Source organism: Hemiscyllium ocellatum, chromosome 8 (genome assembly GCF_020745735.1).
Source record: "Hemiscyllium ocellatum isolate sHemOce1 chromosome 8, sHemOce1.pat.X.cur, whole genome shotgun sequence".
Taxonomy (NCBI): domain Eukaryota; kingdom Metazoa; phylum Chordata; class Chondrichthyes; order Orectolobiformes; family Hemiscylliidae; genus Hemiscyllium; species Hemiscyllium ocellatum.
In genome coordinates this window covers 32063763-32085497 of record NC_083408.1, presented here as the reverse complement: position 1 = coordinate 32085497, position 21735 = coordinate 32063763, and the positions used below count along the sequence as shown (strand labels likewise).

At 47.4% G+C, this 21735-nt stretch overlaps 1 protein-coding gene across 2 annotated transcripts in view; it reads right to left on the bottom strand.

Moving 5' to 3' along the window:
- plekhh1 (pleckstrin homology domain containing, family H (with MyTH4 domain) member 1) overlaps positions 1–21735 on the bottom strand; it is a 159110-nt gene that overhangs the window by 39016 nt on the left and 98359 nt on the right. For both annotated transcript variants that reach the window (XM_060828794.1, XM_060828795.1), the window contains 6 exons: positions 20917–21027; positions 20733–20819; positions 16654–16812; positions 11594–11674; positions 8869–9048; positions 1148–1256 (listed from right to left, as the gene is read on the bottom strand). In XM_060828794.1, coding sequence (XP_060684777.1) covers positions 1148–1256; positions 8869–9048; positions 11594–11674; positions 16654–16812; positions 20733–20819; positions 20917–21027 — 727 coding nt within the window. The remainder of the gene's footprint in view (positions 1–1147; positions 1257–8868; positions 9049–11593; positions 11675–16653; positions 16813–20732; positions 20820–20916; positions 21028–21735) is intronic.

Sequence of the window (21735 nt, the reverse complement as noted above, 5' to 3'; positions counted from 1 at the left end):
GTAGGCCAGGCTGGGTAAGGATGGCAGATTTCAACCCTATTCAAATTCCACGTGTTCACAGGTCCATATGGGTGTCATACGTTTATTGCTTGTAGCTGAGCAAGTGGCCCCCTGAGGCTGGCCATTCTCAGGATTATTTCCCAATATTTGTTTGGCACCAAACAACAGAGATGTCTTTCAGTCAGCCTCAACACCTTATAGGTGTGGCCCGACACTCTCAGCACTATCATCAAACCCCTTTGAGCAATGTAAGTACAGGAGCGAAATGGGAGACAGGGCTGGCATAAGGTCAGTGATCATGGAGTGGAATGGCCCAGCAGGATCCAGGGGCTGAATGGCCTCCACCTGTTTCACAGAAATAACAGAATCCCGCCAGTGCTTATAGAGACTACGCAGCCCACCGAACCTGCACTGACCATCCCCCCTTCACCTTCATAACCCCACATTTACCATAGTTAACCTCCCCTAACCTGCACATTCCTGAAGACTATGGGCAATTTACCATGGCCAATCCACCTAACCTGCACAACTTTGGACGGTGGAAGGAATCCCACACAGACACGGGGAGAATGTGAACACTCCACACAGACAGTCGCCCGAGGCTGGAATCGAACCCCAGTGCCTGGCACTGTGAGGCAGCAGTGCTAACCACTGAGCCACCGTGCCAGCTGCAATCTGAACACATAAAGTTAGCACCAGGGCAGAGTGTGACCCAACAGTGTGTGCGAGGCTCACACACTGGCACTTGGCACCGTCTACATTTACATCAGCGCAACTGACCATTCAGTCAATACCAACGTGAACCAACTTACTCCTTCCTATCAGCTGCTATTGAGTAGCTTCTCACTGAGCTTAACAAATGGATACCATTTACCTTAACAACACCAATGTGAGAGCTTACCACACTTTGGAATCCAGAGGCCTGACTTCCATTGCTCCTCAGCTTTATTAGTGACTATCCCTATGAACCATCCCCCCCGACCCCCTAATTCGCAAAGCCACCACAAGTCTCTCCAAATCAACCTTATTGAATCATTTCAGAATGCTAGAAGTCTCAATGCAACGGGGTTGTCAGGAAACGAAACCCCGGTCACACCATTCAATGGATTTACATCCCACAAGGACAGCTCTCTGGTCTCATACTCACTCGGCTCCCCATCGATGTCCAGCAGTTTCCCAATGAGCCGCTCATACTCAGTTCCCACTTTCGACCGACTGCTCCCAGCTGCCACAGTCAAGTGGTACAGCCAGGTATCCTGTGGAGGAGGGAGATGATGGGCAGGTGAGTGAGTTTGTACTTCACAAATATATTTTGTTCCTACATGTCTTTATATACATACATAGTCACTAGAGCAGTTTGATTCTGTACAGTCTTTACATTTGAGGACTAACAAACCCAAGGCATTATGTACTCATACAACATTATATTTACACGTGTATTTGACACACTGGGAAGGTCCGATTACCTGACGGACCACTACTTACTTCAGCAGAAAGACCTCAGAGGGTGGTCTTTCCCCACTGCGCCTTGGGCAGCAGCTGCTCCCAGCTTCAGTGCGTCCCGCAACACATTGTCCTGGACCTTGGAATGTGCCAGTCTGCAACACTCAGCCAGGGTCAGCTCCTTCCTGTGGAAGGCCCAACACGTTCCGGGCAGACCAAAGGGCGAGTTTCGTCCAGTTGGTGGTCCTCCAGACTCAGTCGATGTTTGTCTCAGCATTCCCCCCACCTCCACCACCAGGGAACAGAACAGTAGAGCACAGAGTCCTGCGTCACGGAGCTGCCCCCCACCTCCCCCGCAGCCACTTCGAGGGCAGTGAGCAGTTGCACAGACGGACAGTCATGAAGAATCTGACAGGCACTGCCCTTCTAACCACCAGCCTCACCACGATGTGTCTTGGTGCTGCTTGGGAAAGTTCTGGCAATAAGTCAGGTGACTTACCCTCCCCCCCACCCCTCCCCTTTTTCCCACAAAGTCTCGACGATGCTACGTGCTGACCATTTCCTGACGGACCTGCTGCCAGAGGTTGCTTTTCTTTGCAAACTTCTCCGTGAAAACTGGACAGAACCCCCAGGATCAGTGATTCAGAGGCGGGGTGTGAGAAAGACACGGAGGAACAGAGGCCCAGGGTGTTGCAGGACTGCATTGGCGTCGGAGTAGGCCCCGTAAGCTGGAGATCGTCCGCCCTGTCCATTTTTTTTTTCTTTTTTCTCTTTGTTTTGTTTTTCTTTCTCTCTCTCTCTGCTTCCCTCCATCCCTCAGACGGCGCTGGAGGTGGGGAGTCAAGCTGGCTTGGATTTGATGGACTCTCAGTCTCGAGGTGAAAGCCAGGGCAGACTCCCTGCTTTAGAAGGGCTGTAAACGCTGAACTTTTAACTTGATTTCTTTACTGTTTGAATTTATAAGGAGGAGAAAGTGAGGACTGCAGATGCTGGAAATCAGAGCTTCAGGAAGGAAGAATTCAGGAAGATTCCTGAAGAAGGGCTTATGCCCGAAATGTCGAATCTCCTGTTCCTTGGATGCTGCCTGACCTGCTGCGCTTTTCCAGCAACACATTTTCAGCGTTTTCGAATTTATACCCAAGCCTTTGTAACTGAGATGGTGCTGGAAATGGCGACGTTGTAAACGTTTCACTGTACACCTGCGACAACAAAACCTAACTGTGACTGTGCACAGTTCTGGTCACCACATTACCAAAAGGCTGTGAATGCTTTGGAGAGGGCACGGGGGAGGTTTACGAGGATGTTACCTGGTATGGAAGGTCCTAGTTATGAAGCGAGGTTGAGTAGGTTAGATTTATTTTCACTAGAGAAAAAGGAGATTGAGGGGGGACCTGATTGAGGTTTACAAAACCATGAAGGGTATAGACAGGGTGGATAGAGACAAGCTTTTTCCCAGGGTGAAGGAATCAATAACGAGAGGTCACGCTTTCGTGGAAAGTTTAAGGGGGATAGACGCTGCAAGTACTTCACACAGAGGGTGGTGGGCGCTGGGGACGCGTTGCCAGCTGAGGTGGTAGAGGCAGGCATGGTAGATTCATTTAAGATGCGTCTGGACAGATGCATGAGTTGGTGGGGAGCAGAGGGATACAGATGCTTAGGAATTGACCGACAGGTTTAGATAGAGGATTTGGATCGGCCCAGGCTTGGAGGGCCGAAGGGCCTGTTCCTAGGCTGTAAATTTTCTTTGTTCTTTGTTCTAACTCTAATTCTGTAGGGTCATGGTAATATGACTGGACTCAATTACAAAGGGATCAAATCTTACCCATCATTGTCATGGAATTTTAAATCAATTTAAAATCCAAGAAATATTCTTTTATAAACACTCATCTCTGTAAAGGTCAGCACAAAGCCCCCATGTTGTGCTTCAAATATTCAAGGATACGTGGGACAAGTGCAGGAAACTGGGATTAATGTGTTTTTAGTGGGAGTTTGGTCAGTGCAGACTTGACGGGCCTTTTCTATGAATCTGATTTATTCAGAACAGAGTATGTGCTGTCCTTACCCAGGCAAAAGTGAGGACTGCAGATGCTGGAAATCAGAGTCGAGAGTGTGGTGCTGGAAAAGCACAGCAGGTCAGGCAGCATCTGAGGAGCAGGAGAGTCGGTATTTCAGGCAAAAGCTTTTATCAGGAATCCTTACCCAGTCTGGCCTGTAGGCGATGCTAGTCCTACATCAGCATGAGGTGTCTGACAACTATCAACCAATCCTGATGAAGGGCTTTTGCCTGAAACATTGATTCTCCTGCTCCTCAGATGCGACCTGAGCTGCTGTGCTTTTCTAGTGCCAGACTCTCGACTCTAATCTCCCGCATCTGCAATCCTCACCTAACTGTAACACGCACGCGCACACACGCACACACACACCACTCTGCAGGGGTATCTCTGGTGGTGAGATCCTTCATGTACGCTTGGTCGATCTCTGCAATCTCACGCTGCCCTCGAAGAAGCTGCGGGGAGGGGTTGGGACTGTCACCCATCTCCTGCTGAAATGGGTCTTCGTAAAGAGAAATGCAGTGGTCTTTGACGAGGTTTGTCCCGAGCAGCCCCGTGAGGCAGGGCTCTGTGCTCTATGGCCTGTTCCCCTGCGCACACACACACCGAGACAAACATCAACTGCGACTGGAGGACCATCAACTCGGTTGTTCTGCCTGAAACGTGTTGGACCTTCCAGAGCAAGGAGTTGACCCTGACTGACTAGTGCAGAGTGACACATTCCAAGGTCCAGGGCTACGTGCTGAGGGATGGACTAAAGCTCAGGGCAGCAGCCACCAAGGCGCTGTGGGGAAAGACCACCGACTGAGGCCTTCCTGCTGAAGGTAAATGGGGGTCCGTTCAGTTATTGGACTGTCCCAGTGCCTCATATGCACGTAAATATCGTCAGGTATAAGAAAAAAAATGCCTTTGGTTCGTTTGCTGGATACAGTCAAACTCCAATATTTGTTTTTGCTTATGCCTCTGTACAGAACTGAGCTGCTTTCGTGACGATGTATGTACATAAGGATATTTTTATAAATAAAGTATGTTTTCGGAATAAAAAACAATGAATGAATCAGTTCTCTCCACCGGTGCTGACTGCTAACATTGGGAATCAGAGCTGGCAGAGTCAAGGGCAAGGGTTGAGGGTTGGCAAAGCTGAGGGCACAGGTGGCAATCAGACATGGGGCAGGAGAGGGTAGGGAATGGGTCCAGAAACACAATGGTGCTCAGAGCCAGGCCAATCAGGGCCCGCTCAGACAAGGTTACGATTGGCAGAGGCTGGAGGGTCAGGGAAGGAACGCCTTCCTTTGGAAGGAAGCACCAACCACTTTGCCAAGGAATACGTAATGCATAAAAAAAATTTCTTAAAGGACATTTCAAAATATAACTTATATCCTTTGAGCATCTTGCATTCCTAAGTGCTCCAATCCAATGCAACGCCATAGCCCCATGTATACCGGAGTGGAATTAAGCTGTTCAGCCCATTGTATCTGTTCCACCATTCCATTATGGCTGATATATGTTTCTAAACCCCATCCTCCTGCCTTCTCCCCATAACCCTTGATCCCCTTACCAATCAAGAGCCCAACTATCTCTGTCTCAAATACACTCAATGACTTGGCCTGCACAGCCTTCTGCAGCGACGAGTCCCACAGATTCATTACCCTCTGGCTCAAAAATTCCTCCTCATCTCACTTCCAAAGGGTCGCCCCTTCCCTCTCAGGCTGTGCCCTCAGGTCCTAGTCTCTCTTACGAGTGGGAACATCTGCTCCATGTCCACTTTATCCAAGCCTCTCAGTTTTCAGTAAGTTTCAGTCAGATCCCCCACCCTACCCTCAGCTCATCCTTTTAAACTCCTTCCAGTATTGACTCAGACTCCTCAACCACCTCCTCATATGACATATCTTTCATCTCCAGGATCATTCTTGTAACCCCCCTCTGGACCCCCTCCAACACCAGCACATCTTTCCTCAGATATAGGATGCAAAACTGCTTACAACATTCCAAATGCAGTCTGTCCAGATACTAATGCAGCTTCAGCAGTACATCTCTGTTTTTGTACGCAAGCCCTTTCGAAATTAATTCTAATATTGCATTTGCCTTCCTAATTGTCAACTGAACCTGCATGCTAATGTTAAGAGATCCCTAAACGAGGTCTCCCAAGTCCCTTTGCGCTTTAGAATTCTCAATTTTCTCCTCATTTAGAAAATAGTCTATACCTCTATTCTTCCTACCTAAATGCATCTCCTCACACGTTCCCACATTGTATTCCATCTGCCCCTTCTTTGCCCACTCTCCTAGCCTGTCCAAGAGCTTCTGCAGCCTCCTCACTTCCTCAACACTACCAGTCCCTGCACCTACCTTTGTGTCACCTGGAACCTTAGCAACAAAGCCCTCAGTTCCTTCATCCCGATTGTTAATGTATAAAGTGAATAGTTGTGGTCTCAACATGGACCCGTGCGGAACTCCACCAGTCACCGGCTGCCATCTTGAAAAAGATCCCTTTATCCCCACTGTCTGCCTTCTGCCAGTCAGCCAATCCTCAATCCATGCCAATACCTATCCCAGACACTATGGGTTCCTGTCTGGCACCTTGTCAAAGGCTTTCTGGAAATCCAAATAGATCACGTTCACTGGCTCTCCTTTGTCTAAGCTGGTCATTACTTCCCCCAAGAATTCTAAAGGATTGTCAGCCATGACCTCCCCTTGATGAAGCCAAGCTGACTACTACACATTTCTAAGTGTTCCGCAATTTCATCCTTAATACTGGACTCTAAAGTCTTACCAACAAATGAGGTCCAGTTAACCGACCTAGAATTTCCTGTCTTCTGCCTCTCTCCTGTCTTAAACAGAGCTGTTACATTAGCCATTTTCCAGTCCTCTGACACTAGTGATTAGATTAGATTAGATTACTTACAGTGTGGAAACAGGCCCTTCGGCCCAACAAGCCCATACCGACCCGCCGAAGAGCAACCCACCCAGACCCATTCCCCTACATTTACCCCTTCACCTAACACTACAAGCAATTTAGCATGGCCAATTCACATAACCTGCACATTTTTGGATTGTAGGGGGAAACTGGAGCGCCCAGAGGAAACCCTCGCAGACACAGTTAGAATGTGCAAACTCCACACAGAGTCACCTGAGGTGGGAATTGAACCCGGGTCTCTGGCACTGTGAGATCTGAGAAAGAATTTTTTTTCACTTGAAGGATGGTATAAAATGCCTGATTCTTGAAGATCACCATCAATGCTGCCACAATCCCCTGGGCCATCTCCTTCAGTTCTCTAGGGTGTAGTCCATCTGGTCTGGGTGATTTATCCACCTTCAGATCTTTCAGCTTTGACCTTCTTGGTGTTGGCCACTACACTCACCTCTGTCCCCTGACTATCTTGAAGTTCTGGTATGCTGCTGATGTCCTCCGCTGTGAAGACTGTTACAAAGTGCCAATTCAGTTCACTCTCTGCTGTTTCTATCTACCCAACTACTACTTTTATAGCCTCATTTTCCAATAGTCCATTAGGTATTTTAAAAAAAAACTCTTGCAATCTTCTTTTATATTACTAGCCAGCTTACTCTCAAATTTCATCTTCTCCCCCCCCACCGCCCCTTATTGCCTTAATTAGTCCTTAATTCCTGAAGAATGCTGGGGAGTCCTGAAGGGGTGCCAGCCCTGTAGGAGGCCATAAGACAGGGAGGTCATTTTGCTCCCTGATCCTGCTCTGTTCTTCACTAAGATCATAGTCAATCACAACTCCTCCATCCTGACTGATTCCCATCCCCTTTAACTCCCATAAAAGTATAACTCTTGTCTTCCTTAATTCAAAGGCCCATCCTCCTCTCCATTCTGGTAAGAGATTTCTACCGACTAATGGCCATCTTCATCTTAAAATGCTGACCTCTTATTTTTAAGCCTTGCTCTCCCTACTCCCTGACAACAGAAAGCAACCTCCTAGTTTCTACACAATTGAGACACCCTCAGGATCTTACGTTTCAAAAATCATTCGACTGAACCCCAAAGGGTAAAGGCCCAACCTCATTAACCTTTCTCTTCAAAAATCCTGATGAAGGGTTAAGCCCGAAACATCGACTCTCCTGCTCCTCAGATGCTCCCTGACCTGCTGTGTTTTTCTAGTACCACACTTCATCCACTCTGACTTCTCCAGCATCTGCAGTCCTCACTATGTCCTAATTGCTGCAAACCTTTCTTCATAAGATCAGTCCATTGTCCCAGAGATAGAATTGAATCGTCTTTGAAGTGCTTCCAACGCAATTATACCCTTCCGAAACGAGACCAAAACTATACACAGGTTTCCAGTCTCTGGACCCAGTACAACGTCCCTGATTTTGAATTCCATTATCCTTGTGACAACTGAGATACACTCACTTGTACCTCACATTCATGAACTAGGACACCCAGATCCCTCCGTACCTCAGAGTTGAGCGATCTCTCTCTTTCTAAATTTTATTCTTCCTGCCAAAGGGAAGAAGTTCACATTTTCCCACATTAAACTCCCTCTGCCAAGCTATGCGTAACCCTGAGCAGAATCTCAACTTCTTCCTGACAACTTCCTTTTCCTCCCCATCATGGTGTCATTGATACCGAACTGTGTACATCGGTGTGCACTGTACTCCACCGTCCGCACTGATGGGGTACTCCATCGAGGTAGATATCCTCAGCCCAATGGTAATCACAACACTTGGCAGATGTTCCATTCATTCTGCTCCACCCTTTCCTGAAATGTTTTCAGGAAGGGTTACAGTCATACAGCATGGAAACAGACTCTTTGGTCCAACCAATACATGCCGACCAGAAACCCAAACGAAATAGGCCCCCTGCCTGTGCTTGGCCCACATGCCTCCAAACCTTTTCTATTCATGTTCTTATCCAAATGTCTTTTGAACATTGTAACTGTACCTGCATCAACTATGTCATCTGGAAGTTGGTTCCGCCCACAAACCACTCTCTGTGTTAAAAAAAAATGCCCCTCACGTCTGTTTAAAATCTTTCCCCTCTCACCTTAAAAATATGATCCCTAGTCTTGAAATCGCCCACCTTAGGGAAAAGACACCTTATCTATAACCCTCATGATTTTATAAACTTCTATAAGGTCAACTCGCATCCTCCTAGGCTTCAGGGAGAAAAGTCCCAGTTTATCCATCCTATTTTTATATCTCAAACCCTCCATTCCCAGTAACATCCTGGTAAATCTCTTCTGATCCCTCTCTCCAGCTTAATAATAACCTTCCTATGACTGGAACTGGATGCAGTATTCCAGAAGAGGCCTCACCAATGTCCTGTTCAACCTCAGCATGGCGTCCCAACTCCTACACTCAAAGATCTGAGCTGACTTTAACTTTATTCTGCCACTTCCAACATGTCGCTCACCTTTTCCTGTTTGGTCCCAATCAGCAAGTAAGTCGGGCTTTGATCCTTTGGATGGATGATGACTGTGAAGTGTGAAGAGAGGAATCCTCGGCCTCCTGCCTCGTAATCCTCATCGGAGTCGCAGGAACGGTCCACCTCTCCGATCTTAGCTTCCCGGACCTTCAGGTGGCCTAGAGGGAACTGGGACAAAAACACAGAGTTAAACCTCTCGGCTAACCTTCCTCTTACCCGAAGCCAAACCTGGGTGAAGCCACCCAGCTTACGTTTACGAGTGGTCAATCACCTCCACGTGGCCTCAGTTCGGCCTACTGCTGGATTGTCACTGTCGTCCTCCTGAGGCCTACCACTGAGGGATGCAACTTTCATGGATCTTTCAGACGGTAGGCCACTTTCAACCTGTGCACGAGTATCCCACAGACCTTCCCCTTTTGCCATTTTATGACATTTTGGTTGAAGCCTGGGCCATTAGCACATTTTAACCAAGCATACATCCAAAAAGGCCTCAGAAAGGTAACCACGGACCCCAGATCTCATGTCCCTCCTGATATTCTTGAATCTTAATGTTGGTGAAAACATTAGAATATCTGAATTGAAGTAGTTATCGCATCAACACACCTAATTAAGTGGGGCTTTGGAACATAAGCAGGAACAAAACGGAACTGTTATTTGATGACAACTACAGTTTACAACCTTGGTTGAGGTCACTAATCAACTGTGTTTCTCTTGGTTCATGGCTGAGTATTCTAAAATTAAACTCACTGCCCTGCTCGCTATCTTTTTATCTTTTGCTCAAATTTTCCTTAAAATGAAACGTGTGGTCAAGGTCTCCATTCTCCAGCTGCGCTCTTTCTGATGCAATCTCTTCTGATTTCTCTCCTCAGCTTCTTTGAAGCAACTCTAATCTACTCAGTCCCCAAACCAGAGAAAACAGACAGTCAATTCTTTCTCCACTTCACATCAATTAATAGTTTGGTTTTGTTGCCATCAAAATTCAATCCCCTCTTACCTGTCCACTCTAGTGGAAGTACCATCCCCTCACATGGCACAGTGGCTCAGTGGTTAGCACTGCTGCCTTACACTGCCAGGGTCCCAGGTTCGATTCCAGCCTTGGTCTGTGTAGAGTTTGCACATTCTCCCCGTGTCTGCGTGGGTTTCCTCCCACAGTTCATAGATGTGCAGTTTAGGTGGATTGGCCATGCTACGTTGTCCATAGCATGGAGGGATGTGTGGATTAGGCCTGGGGAAATGCAAGGTTACAGAGATGGGGTGAGATGCTATTATGAGGGGCAGTGTGGACTTGATGGGCCAAAAGGCCTGTCCCCACACAGTATGGATTCTATGGCAACATGGTCCTGGGAGAGAAGACGCAACAGGATGAGAGTGTTCTTTATTTTAAGAAGGTATGAAAGATATGTGTCGGGTGGAACATTTTTCACTGGGGATTAGAAGGTGACCTGACAGAGGTGTATAAAATCATGAGGGGTAGAGATAGAATTAATGATAGGTGTCTTTTTTCTTGGAGGGTGATTTAAAGCCAAGGGGGCATTTTTTTTCGAGGTGAGAGGAGAGAGATTTAAAAAAAAGACAAGGGAGGGCAAAGTTTTTACACAGAAGGTGGTTGGTGTGTGGAATGAAGTTCCTGAGGGAGTGATGGATGTGGGCACTGTTACAATGTTTAAAAGATACTTAGATAAATAAATGAACAGGAAAGGTTGGGAGGGATATGGGCCAGGAGCAGGTCGTGGGGACTAGGTTAGTTTGGGATCATGCTTAGTTTGGACTGATTGGACCAAAGGGTCTGTTTCCGTGTTGTATAATTCTCTGACCTTCTTATTTCTGTGAATTTCTGAAGCAATGAATTTGGATTCCAAATAACATGTCGCTACCATGTCCTCGGCTATCCACGTGTCACAGAAATGAGACACCCGCCTTCTATTTACTTGAAGGTTGACGGCTAAGCAAATCATCGAGGAACTCACCCTCTTGTGTGTGTGCCTTTAGTGCCCGTCCTGTAATGGGTTTCCAGGCCTGCACAGAACAGTTACTATATCCTCTTCAAAACTCACCACTACTCCTTTCCCTTCGTACTCTGGTCCTATTCTTCTTATTAAAACCCAACATATTTCTGGCCTTTCGGCTTTGTTCACATTTTCCGGGAACTTGTAATTCAGAGATCCCCAACATAGAAAGTGCTGGGGAGCCACCATTTTAAAGGTGTCCAGTGATATTGGTGAAAATGCACACAAGATTGGTAAATATATCTCCCATATATCCACAGAGTTTTAATCAGCCTGCTTAGACACACGATGGAGCAGGTGGAACTGGAATTTTGTCCTTCTGGTCGGGAGATAGGGACACTTCCACTGTTTTGTAAAATCCCTGTCTCTCATGGACGTGTACTTAATTAAAATCTGACGTGATTTAGAAAACCAGACAGGAAGGCATCCCTCAGCTATCAAAGAACAATTCTGCGTTTCACCTTACTGTTTAACCCTGTCAAATACACAAAGGAAGATGAAAGGTAAGTGCAAGCTCCAACATCTGGATTTCCCATGAGCCACATGCTGTGAACGTACTGCAGGTATATACTGCACTGATATGTTCATGTTACATGTTACACACTAAGCAAGCACGGTCAATGGAGCAGGTCTCATATGGCACCGCGCTCACTTGCCCCTCAATCGGCTGGTTTCAGTCGGTCACCAGACCTGATCACTGGTCCTACCTTGTCATCTTGGTTCCGATAGTAGTAGAAGACCTTTCCCACGAGGGAGCACCAGACCAGCTTGGAGTAGCCATGCCTCACCTGTAATATGCAGGAAGGACAGTCAATCACCAAGTGAATAAGTGGGGCAACTTTCCTTTGCCTAGGTTAGAGTGGCGCTGGAAAAGCACAGTGGGTCAGGCAGCATCCGAGGAGCAGGAAAATCGACGTTTCGGACAGAAACCCTTCATCTTTCCTTTGTATCCAGGTTAACAAGGATATCAAACGTTTCCCACACGATAATCAAAACATCTGATTGACTTTATGCAATGGTTTCCACCAGGTGACGGCTGTGGGAGGTAAAATGGCTGAGGGAAGGCTGCCCTGAGCTGCTTAATTGCGTTGGAGTCTCAGATTGAATCCCGAACGGCATTCCCTACTTTGCTGAGGTTAGAAAGGATTCAAAACGGGATTCAAAAGGGTTCCAATCCCTCCACCCAAATATGATGCCCTGGACTAGAACAGAGTTCGTACCCGAGGCAATGCAGCTGCCAATCCCGTCCAACACTGGAACAAAGTTCAAATCACTTTTCTGACTCATCTTGACTTTCTTTTTGAAATGTAAATCACAATGGACCTCTAAGTTCACTGGTTTGTATCATAAACTGCACAGGCTCTGTTAGTCATATCCTAAAATCAGCGGGGCATGTCGTTAAAGAGACAGTCTCGTGGTGCAGTTAATGACAGAACAAGGCTAAACCAGCTGTCAAGTTCAGACATGTGGAACCGTCACCTTGAGAAAGGCATTGATTCCACATCGTTGATGCAGCTTGAAATATTAGCATGCAAACTTCATTATAACAGAGTGACACAAACAGCAGCCAATCCTAGTGTTCATCCAGAGATGGCTGGGCCCGTTAAGGGTGCAATAAGTGCATCCAGATCAGGAAAGGCTCAAAGTCTATCAACAACTTGCATTAATATAGCACCTTTAATCAGACAGTGTAACCTCCCCCAACCAGTCACTTCACAGGAGCGTAATCAGACAACAACAGACACAGACACAGAAGATATTTACTGCAGTTTCCCATCCTGTTGAGATGTCAACAGCAACTGCTTAACGCCAAACCTAAAAAATATCTAAAATAACTAGAAAGTCTGGTCTGCGAGAGCCGTAAGGCCAGGCAATCAACATGTGGTGAAAGAGTTAGGCCTTAATGGGCAGCTGGAAGGAGGAGTGAGATGGAAAGGCGCAAGGGTTTAGAGAAATCTTGTACAATTGTTCTGAAAGAGTTAATGCTGACTTTGCACTCACTGCACCCAACCTAATGATGAGACTTAATCTCTGGTCTGCATTATGGACCAGATCAGACCCCCTCAAAATATTTTAAGAAGGTAACCTGGACCCTTAATTTTTCTTATATTAAAGGCAAATGTAAAGTGCTGTGTTCCAGATGCAATGCGACTGGTCAAACTACTTGACATTAAGCAAAACACAATGTATTTGAACACGATAGTTAACACTTGACAAAAGAAAGAAGAATTTCGTATAACTTAACTCTATTGGAAAACTTAACTGAATAATAGATACAGTAATAATTACTGTTTAACTGTTCCAATATAGTAACATCCCGTACACACACCCTTTGGCAGTTCGGCAAATTCAGAAACAGATTGTCTCACATGCAATCCAGCAGCAGAGACAGAAAAGATATCAAGCAGCCAGGAAATATTTACTGCAGTTTCCAATCCTGTTGAGACATCAACAGCAACTGCTTAACGCCAAACCTAAAAAAATCTAAAATAACTAGAAAGCCTGGTCTGCGAGAGCTGGACAACACCCATTCAAGATGCTTCTATTGTTCCAACTTCAAAAATGAAACCCCAAGGTTTCACAAATCGTTTCTCTTCTCATAGGCTGCTCACCATCTGTCCCCAGTCTCTCTCTAAAAGAAATCAGGACAAAACACTCCTCTTGAAGTCACAATATCAACCCAACTGAGAAATAGTTCAGTTTGCACAAGGTCCCAATGGAGACAGACATGACATAGCTGGCTCCAGAGAGTTGTCATTATGCATAACTAGTTCATGATCATGTGACTACTGTTATCCTGCAATTGGCTACATCTTGTTCAGTAAGATAAGTGACTCTTCTGCTAAGACTGTCTAGTGGTTTATCCTCTACCATAACAGGCCCTTGGGCCTAACAGAGAAAGGAGGATTGATGGCAGTGATCGTCCCCAACCACCACTGTTAACGGTTGGTGCCTAATGCTCAAGATGTCAAGTGGAGGTCTGGAAGATGGAACCTAGGCAGCTAAAGGCAGGAGCATCGATGGTGGTGTGAAAAAAATGGGAGACATACAAGAGGCCGGCAAAGGAGAAACACAAAGTTGGAGGAGGGTTGAAAGGCCCAGAGAAGCTTATGGGGATGTTAGCCGAGGTTCCCACTCCCAACGTCAGACAATGCCCTGAGGAGACGTGTGCGTGGACATCAGCTGAGCTTGGATGTGGAGCCTGCTCACAATGGACAGCGACGGTCTGAGCACATATTGAGAGACGTGTAGTTGGGAGCAAACCTGCATGGTCAACCACACTCCCTCCAGCCCCCAACACACTGTTGTTGGGGTGGACCGGGGGAGATTGCAGCAAGAGGTTTACACGTTATTGGAGGGCCTGCCCAGAATGTACTCTGTATTGCTAATTGCCTTTCGAAGTCCACATAAAGTGATGGACCCTCAGGATCGTACTGAATTTGAGTTTGTTGATAAATGGGAGTGTGTCTTAAAGAAACAACAGAGGGGCGTTGAGAACAGATGCCCAATGTCTCCAGGGGCTCCCTGAGCTCTACCAATCAACCGTGGACTTTGCACTCAGTGCAAGCCGGGGCAATGGTTTCACCACTGTGTCTCATCGGGAGCACTGACAGAAAACAAACTGTTAGCACGAAACACAACTCCAAACAATGAAGCAACAATTTGAACATTCTTCCAGTCTGGCATCAGTCCAGGCATCGTAATGAGTTTCACGGATGCACTGCTTCTGAACTGGTGCCAGGTGAAGAGAGTCCTCATTCAAGTGTCAAACGAGTGAGTGACCCGGCTGCTCCCACTATCTGAGCTGAAATGTGAAACAGATGCTCGGTCTAGCCAATGCTAAAGAAACATCTGGCTGCCTGAACTCTCGGGGCTGTGTGTTAAGGCCAAATGCGCACGCGCGCGCACACACACACACACAAAACAAACACACCATTCACCCAGAGTGCCCCTGTTACAACGGGAGACATCAATCCCGGACGCACAGCACTGAGTGCCAACAGCAGCTGGTTCAAACCTATCTCGATCTGCATTATCACCAACTCCATTAGAATGGAATTACAGGAGCAATGTCAGGCGGACTGAGCACTGCTGTGGCCTCATTTCTGCAAATGGAGTATTTCACCTCCCCACACACTCCACCATCGTGAACCTCTGTATCTCCTCCTTGGGGTGAAGACTGGCCTCTGAACCAATCAGGTTATCACACAGGATACAGGATATCACAGGGGTACGTGCTCTTTCACACATGGGATACATTTTGTTCTCACAGATTGGAGAGGGGTATCAGAGTGGGAGATTGACACAGCCCTGAAGGAGGCTATTTGGCCCATTGTTCCTGTATTAGAGCTATTGGGTTGACTCCGCTGTACAGTCATGTCTAGATCATTGTTTTAGGGAAGGTGAGATAAATGGGTTTTCCCACTGTCATGACAGACAGAGCACTGTATGGGATCACACAGTCTAGAAAACATTATATATATCACTGACAGCAGCCAAACATAATGCCAACACAGAGAGCTGAGGATCGTGGATGTGATGCAGACAACTGTGCTACCTAATACTCTCACATTCCTACAGTGACCCCAGGACCTTCCTAAATGCTTCACAATCCCATGAAGTGCCTTTGAAATATAGTCACTGGTGTAATATAGGCAAGGTGCCAGCAACAGGCAATCTTCCGAAAACAGCACTGAGATCCATGGTCAAACCTCTGTCCGAGTCAGCTCTCTGGATGAATTAACATTGGACTTTTCCTTCAATGGGAACATGGGAGCAGGAGTAGGTCATTGTGTCTCTTGTTTCACTCTCTAACGAGAGCTCTTCTCAGCATTTTGGAATACAGGAAGCGAGATGAGGCCCATCACCCTCGATCATGGCTGCTCATCTATCTCAACACTCTATTCCTGTGCTATCCCCGTGCCGCTTGGTGTTATTAATAACTAGAAATCTAGCAATCTCTCTCTTGACTCAACGACTGACCTCCACATTTTATCTCTGGGATTGAGAATTCCCAAGCTTCACTGGCCTCTGACTGAAGCAGTTCCTTAGCTCAGTTCTAAACGGCTTGCCTTTTATTCCGAGACTGGGTCCCCTTGGTTTCAGACTCCCACAGTCGGGGAAGATGTCCTTCTTGCAACGGGCTTTGTCTAACCCTTTCAGGATTTTCTCTGCCTCGCGACTCTGAAGGAAAAGGCCCAGACTCCTGGGAGGACAGCCCCATCCCATTAACCAAGCTCGCGAACCTCAGCTACGTTCCCCCTTTGGCAACGCTGTTCCTCCTTAGAAAAGTTAGCTGGAACTGTACACAGTTCTCCAGGTACTGCCTCTGATACCACTGAAGGAGTACCCTGGGATCTTCCACATCCATTCGAGAGGGCTGCTCGGATTGAATAAAGGCCATTTGTCTGGCACTCATCAGGACATTTTGCAAGAATTACCAAGCCAAGGGGAAAACTAACAAAGCTGCTCTCCCACTAAATCCCAGCGGCAGCAGGATGGTGCCCTCAAACGTGGGGGTGCAGCCTGCCCTGTGTCCTTCTGCAAGAGCAGCTAGGCATTGGGCATGTCGGGCCGTGGAATTTAATTGGCCTGAAGTCCCGGTGCTAGTAAAATGCAGTGCAACGAGTGCTGACTGGAGGTGGAACCTCCTGCATTTCGATGTGGCAACGGACGAGTGTTGTCACGTCCTCCTGGGAATGAGGGCTTGGAAGGGGGTGGGGGACACGAGGGCGGGAGCGCGCGAAGTCAGACAGCAGCTGCTTACCTTAGTCAGCCAGCCTCGGACAGAGGGCTTCGATTCGGTCTGGGTGATGGCCGGGCCAGCCAGCTGCACCTTCAGAATGCTCTGCAGTACCCGGATCCACTCCTCCAGGATGTTCGGTGAGTCCGCCGTCAGATAGTACGTCCGTTTCTCAGTCACCAGCTGCCGGGAGAGAGAGAGGGAGAGAGAGAGAGAGAGAGACAGAGACAGAGAAAGGGTCAGTCGGGAGAGGAGGCCATAGGGGGCGGGGTTAGCGACTCGTGAGTGGGCTGCGGTTCTCGGAAGACCCTGCCACAAAGCTGCATTGCTGCAATGGCGCTGTGCCCCTAACTGGGTACACTCAGCAGCCTGGCTCCAACATGCTGCAGGACAAACAGAACTTAGCCCAATCCCCTTCGACGTCACATGAAATAAGAGCAGGAGTGACCCCCATCGCGTCCACCCCGCCATTTAATCCGAACATGGCTGACCTTTTTCATGGCCTCAGCTCCTCTTACCCGCCCGTTCACCATCCTTTACTGTTCAAAAATCTACCTTTGCCTTAAAAGCCTCATCCCCTTCCCTGGGCCGGGAATTCCACAGATTCACGACCCTCCGGGTGAAGAGGTGCCTCCTCAGCTCAGTCCCGACTCCGCTCCCCCTTATTTTGAGGCTGTGCCCCCTAGTTCTAGTTTCACCCGCCCGTGGAAACATCCTCCCTGCTTCCTATCCTTATCTATTCCCTGCATAATTTCAGACGTTTCTATAAGATGTCCTCCCCATTAGCCTAAATTTCGATGAGTGTATAGCCCCAGTCTACTCAGATCTCTCCCCAGTGCCAGGCAATATGCTGGCGCTGACTTGTCACAATTCAGATTTTTTGACCGATCCTCGCCACTGAAAAGTATTTGGCGGAAAGAGTTGGCATGTTCAGATTTTCAAAGCGTTCGCAAGCAGTCTTTTATTTAGAGAAGTCCGAGTGTGGTTAGGATGCTCAGTGTAACGTCCGCCCTCCAAAGCAAAATACGGAAAGGATGGTTTATTTGGAATAAAAACAGAAAATTCTGGGAATGCTCAGGGATGGTGTCGGCAGCATCTGTGGAGAGACTTTCCTTGCATTCCATAAGCATTTTACACCTATTGTATTTGGAGGAATCTGGTCCTGAGTGCAAACAGAGGGACGTACGCAATCCAGAAATGAATAGACAGACAGACAGTCAACAAAGGCAGTGCTTTTGAAAAAGCTATTAATGTGAACCTGAAGAGAATTAATGAGGTCCCACAGAGTGGAACATGGTGCACAGAGAAAAGGTTATTTTTATTACACTTCCTGTCACTTTCAGTTTCTCATGCTTCGCCCTGGGGCTTTATGGCTGGCCTGGCAATGAACATTGTAAATATTAACCCTTTCCAGGGCTGCACAATGGCTCAGTGGGTTAGCACTGCAGCCTCACGGCACCAGGGACCCGGGTTCGATTCCAGCCTCGGGCGACTGACTGTGTGGAGTTTGCACGTTCTCCCCGTGTCTGCGTGGGTTTCCTCCGGGTGCTCCGGTTTCCTCCCCCAGTCCAAAGATGCACAGGTTGCAAGATGGCCACGTTATAGTGCCCAGAGATGTGCAGGCTGGGGGGGTTAGCCATGGAAAAGCTGAAAATGTGCTGCTGGAAAAGCGCAGCAGGTCAGGCAGCATCCAAGGAGCAGGAGATTCGACGTTTCGGGCATGAGCGATTCTTCAGGAAACTCAGTTTCTCCTTAGCCATGGAAAAGGCAGGGATACAGGGATATGGGAGGGGTAAACACCCGGTGGGATGCTCTTCAGAGGGTTGGTGCGGACTCGATGGGTCAAATGGCCTGCTTCCACACTACGGTGATTCGATGATAACAATTGTATTGAATAACATAAAAGTAAGAAATGCTGTGTAGAAAAAAGTTTCACCTTCAAGTTGAAATATTGTGCAATACGCCTTTACAAATAAAATATATTTGTGGGGAAAGATGACAGGTTTTGGTCAGGTCCAGAGGTGCGATATGCTGGAGGGAAGTTATTTTACTGAAGCAAATCAAGCAACAAGGATTCCCGCCTCAGATGACTGTCTGTGTGGAGTTTGTATGTTCTCCCCGTGTCTGTGTGGGTTTCCTCCCACAGTCCAAAAGATGTGCAGGTCAGATGAAGTGGGCATGGGAAATTACCCATAGTGTAAGATGCATTAGTCAAGGGTAAATATAGGGAAGGGGAATGGGTTTAGGTGGGTTATTCTTTGGAGGGTCGGTCTGGATTTGTTGGGCCGAAGGGCCTTTTCTCCATACTGTCGGGATTCTAATCAATGTGAAAAATCAAACTGAACTGGGCGAGTATGGTTAGTCCATGAAGCTGCGTTCTACTGTTTGAACTATGTGAATCTGCTTAAAACTAATACAAGGCACTTCATTTGCATGAAATAATGTAGATTAAAACTGCTGTAAAACCACCCAAGGGGCCCCATGGGGGTGGAATCAGATAAAGTTTGCTGCTGAGTCACGTAAATGGGTCATTTTCTGGTTGGTAAGGTGCAATGAGTAGGGTGCCACTGGCGCCCTCAACTGTTCACAATTTATTGAAACAACAAATGTAAGGCCGTTAAATTTGCTGACAACACAAAGCAAGTAGTGAAGGGACATAAAGGGGCTAAATATGGAAGGTATAGGCTTCGTGAGTGGAATTATGGTGAATGGATTCTAATCTGGGAAAGTGTGGAATTATCCACATTGCTAGGAAGACTTACAACTAAAGTGAGAGGTTGCAGAGCTCCGAGATGCAGAGAGATCTGGGTGTCCCAGTGCATGAAACATGGCAGGTTAGTATGCAGGAGCAGCAGGGTAGTCAGGAAAACTAATGGAACGCTGTTGCTTTTTGAGAAGGGAATGGATTTTAAAAGTAGGGAGTTAAACAGGGTAGTGGTGAGACCACATCACAAAATCGCTGCACAGCTCCTGATATAAAGAAGGATGTAAATATATTAGAAGCAATTCAGAGAATGTTTATTGCACTAATTTGATTGAAGTAAGAATCTGATGTTCTTGACAGGGTGATTGCCATAGAGACGTACAGCATGGAAACAGACCCCTCAGCTCAACTCATCCACGCCGACCAGATATCCTCAATTAATGTAGTCCCATTTGCCAGCACTTAGCCCATGTCCCTCCAAACCCTTCCTATTCATACACCCATCCAGATGCCTTTTAAATGCTGTAATTGTACCAGCCTCCACCACTTCCTCTGGCAGCTCATTCCATACACGCACCACCCTTTGGGTGAAAAAGTTGCCCCTTCGGTCCCTTTTATACGAATATGGAGAGGATATGAGAGAATCTACAAGTTAGGAGTCACGTTTAGAAATAAGGGGTTGTCCATTCAAAACAGGGATGTGGGGAAATTGTTTTGTCCCAGAGGGCTGCAAGCTTCTGGAACTCTGTTCCACAAAAGGCGATAAAAGCCTCGTCCTTAAATATGGTTAAGGCAGAGATGGAGAGAGTCCAGATTTGAGGGTGAAAGGTTGCTGGTCTTGGACAGGAATGTGGAGTTAGCAGTTCAGGCATGGTCTTAATGAAGCGTGGAGCAGAACAGAGATAGCTAGTGACCCGATTCCTATATTTGTACTGATGAAGGCAGTAGGACTGTAAGCTTGGCCGAAGTGGTAGGGTTAGGAAGCAGGTTAATGGAGATTTGAGCTAGAGAGGCAGAGACGTAGGGAAGGAAATCTAGAGCCTAAGCCATAACCCAAGAGATAAAGCAATGAAAAGAGAGGATCGAATTAGAGGGGCGCAGAGGGGAGGATGTTCCAGGAATAGGGATGAACCAAGTCATGGAGGTATCTTAACAAAAGCCAAAGAAATGAAACAGCAAGATGGGAAACCACTGAGCACACAGGGTGGTGAGTGGAATGGGAGTCGGTGCAAGTTGGGGTAGAGTTTGTGATGAGCTGCAGTTTACACAGGGTGGACAGCCTGAGGGGGGGGTGGAGTAGTAAACGCTGGAGGGAAGACAGGCCGGGTGAGGGTACCAGCAGCGCGCGCGCACACACTCTCTCTCTCTCTCTCTCTCTCTCTCTATAGGAGGCTCTGACCTGGAAGGTTTGTGCTCCTTCTCCCCGAATGATACGACATGAGGAAGTGAGCTCGATCCGGCCCTGCGGCTTCCGGATGACATCGCTCTGCAGGAGAAAGAGAGAAAAATGCAACATTTTGTTGAGATTTTAACGGCTCTCCAAAGTGTCCAATTCAGTTGCCTCCAAGTGCGAGGGTACTCACAGGTGACTTGTAGTACAGGATCTCTCCATTTCTCAGCACAAACCACCGTCTCTTCCACGTCCTGACCTGACCTCCCATCTTCAGCAGATAGCCGGACTTCTCCAAAGGCTCCTGAAAACAGCACACACACACACACACACACATAGACGGGGTCACTCCAACCACAGATACCCGGGTCAGGGTGCAGTGCCAGAACTAGCAGTAGCTGAGGTGGGTGAGCAGTTAATCGGAGCGTGGATCTCATCGAAACCTATAGAGCTCTAATAGGTTTGGAGGAAGGATGTTCCTGATGAGGATGGGAGTCCAGAAACCGTGGGTCATTGTTTAAGGATAAGGGCTAAACCTTTTAGGACTCAGATGAGGAGAAATTTCTTCACTGGTAAGCCGGTGGAATTCATTACCACAGAAAATGGTTGAGCCCAAAGCGTTGTGTTTTCAAGAAGGAGGTAGGTTTAGCCGTAGTGGATAAAGAGATCAAGGGATATGGAGTGTGGGGGGTAACGCTGGGATTAGGGTATTGAGCTCGAATGTCAGCCAAGGTTATATATAACAGCGGGACAGGCCTGAAGGCCTACTCCTGCTCCTATCTTCTATGTTTCTCCGCCTGCGGCCTGCAGGACTAATTAGATTCGATTACTTACAGTGTGAAAACAGGCCCTTCGGCCCAAAAAGTCCACACCGACCCGCCGAAGCACAACCCACCCAGACCCATTCCCCTACATTTACCCCTGCCCCTGAACACGATGGGCAATTTTAGCATGGCTAATTCACCTATCCTGCACATTTTGGACTGTGGGAGGAAACTGGAGCACCCGGAGG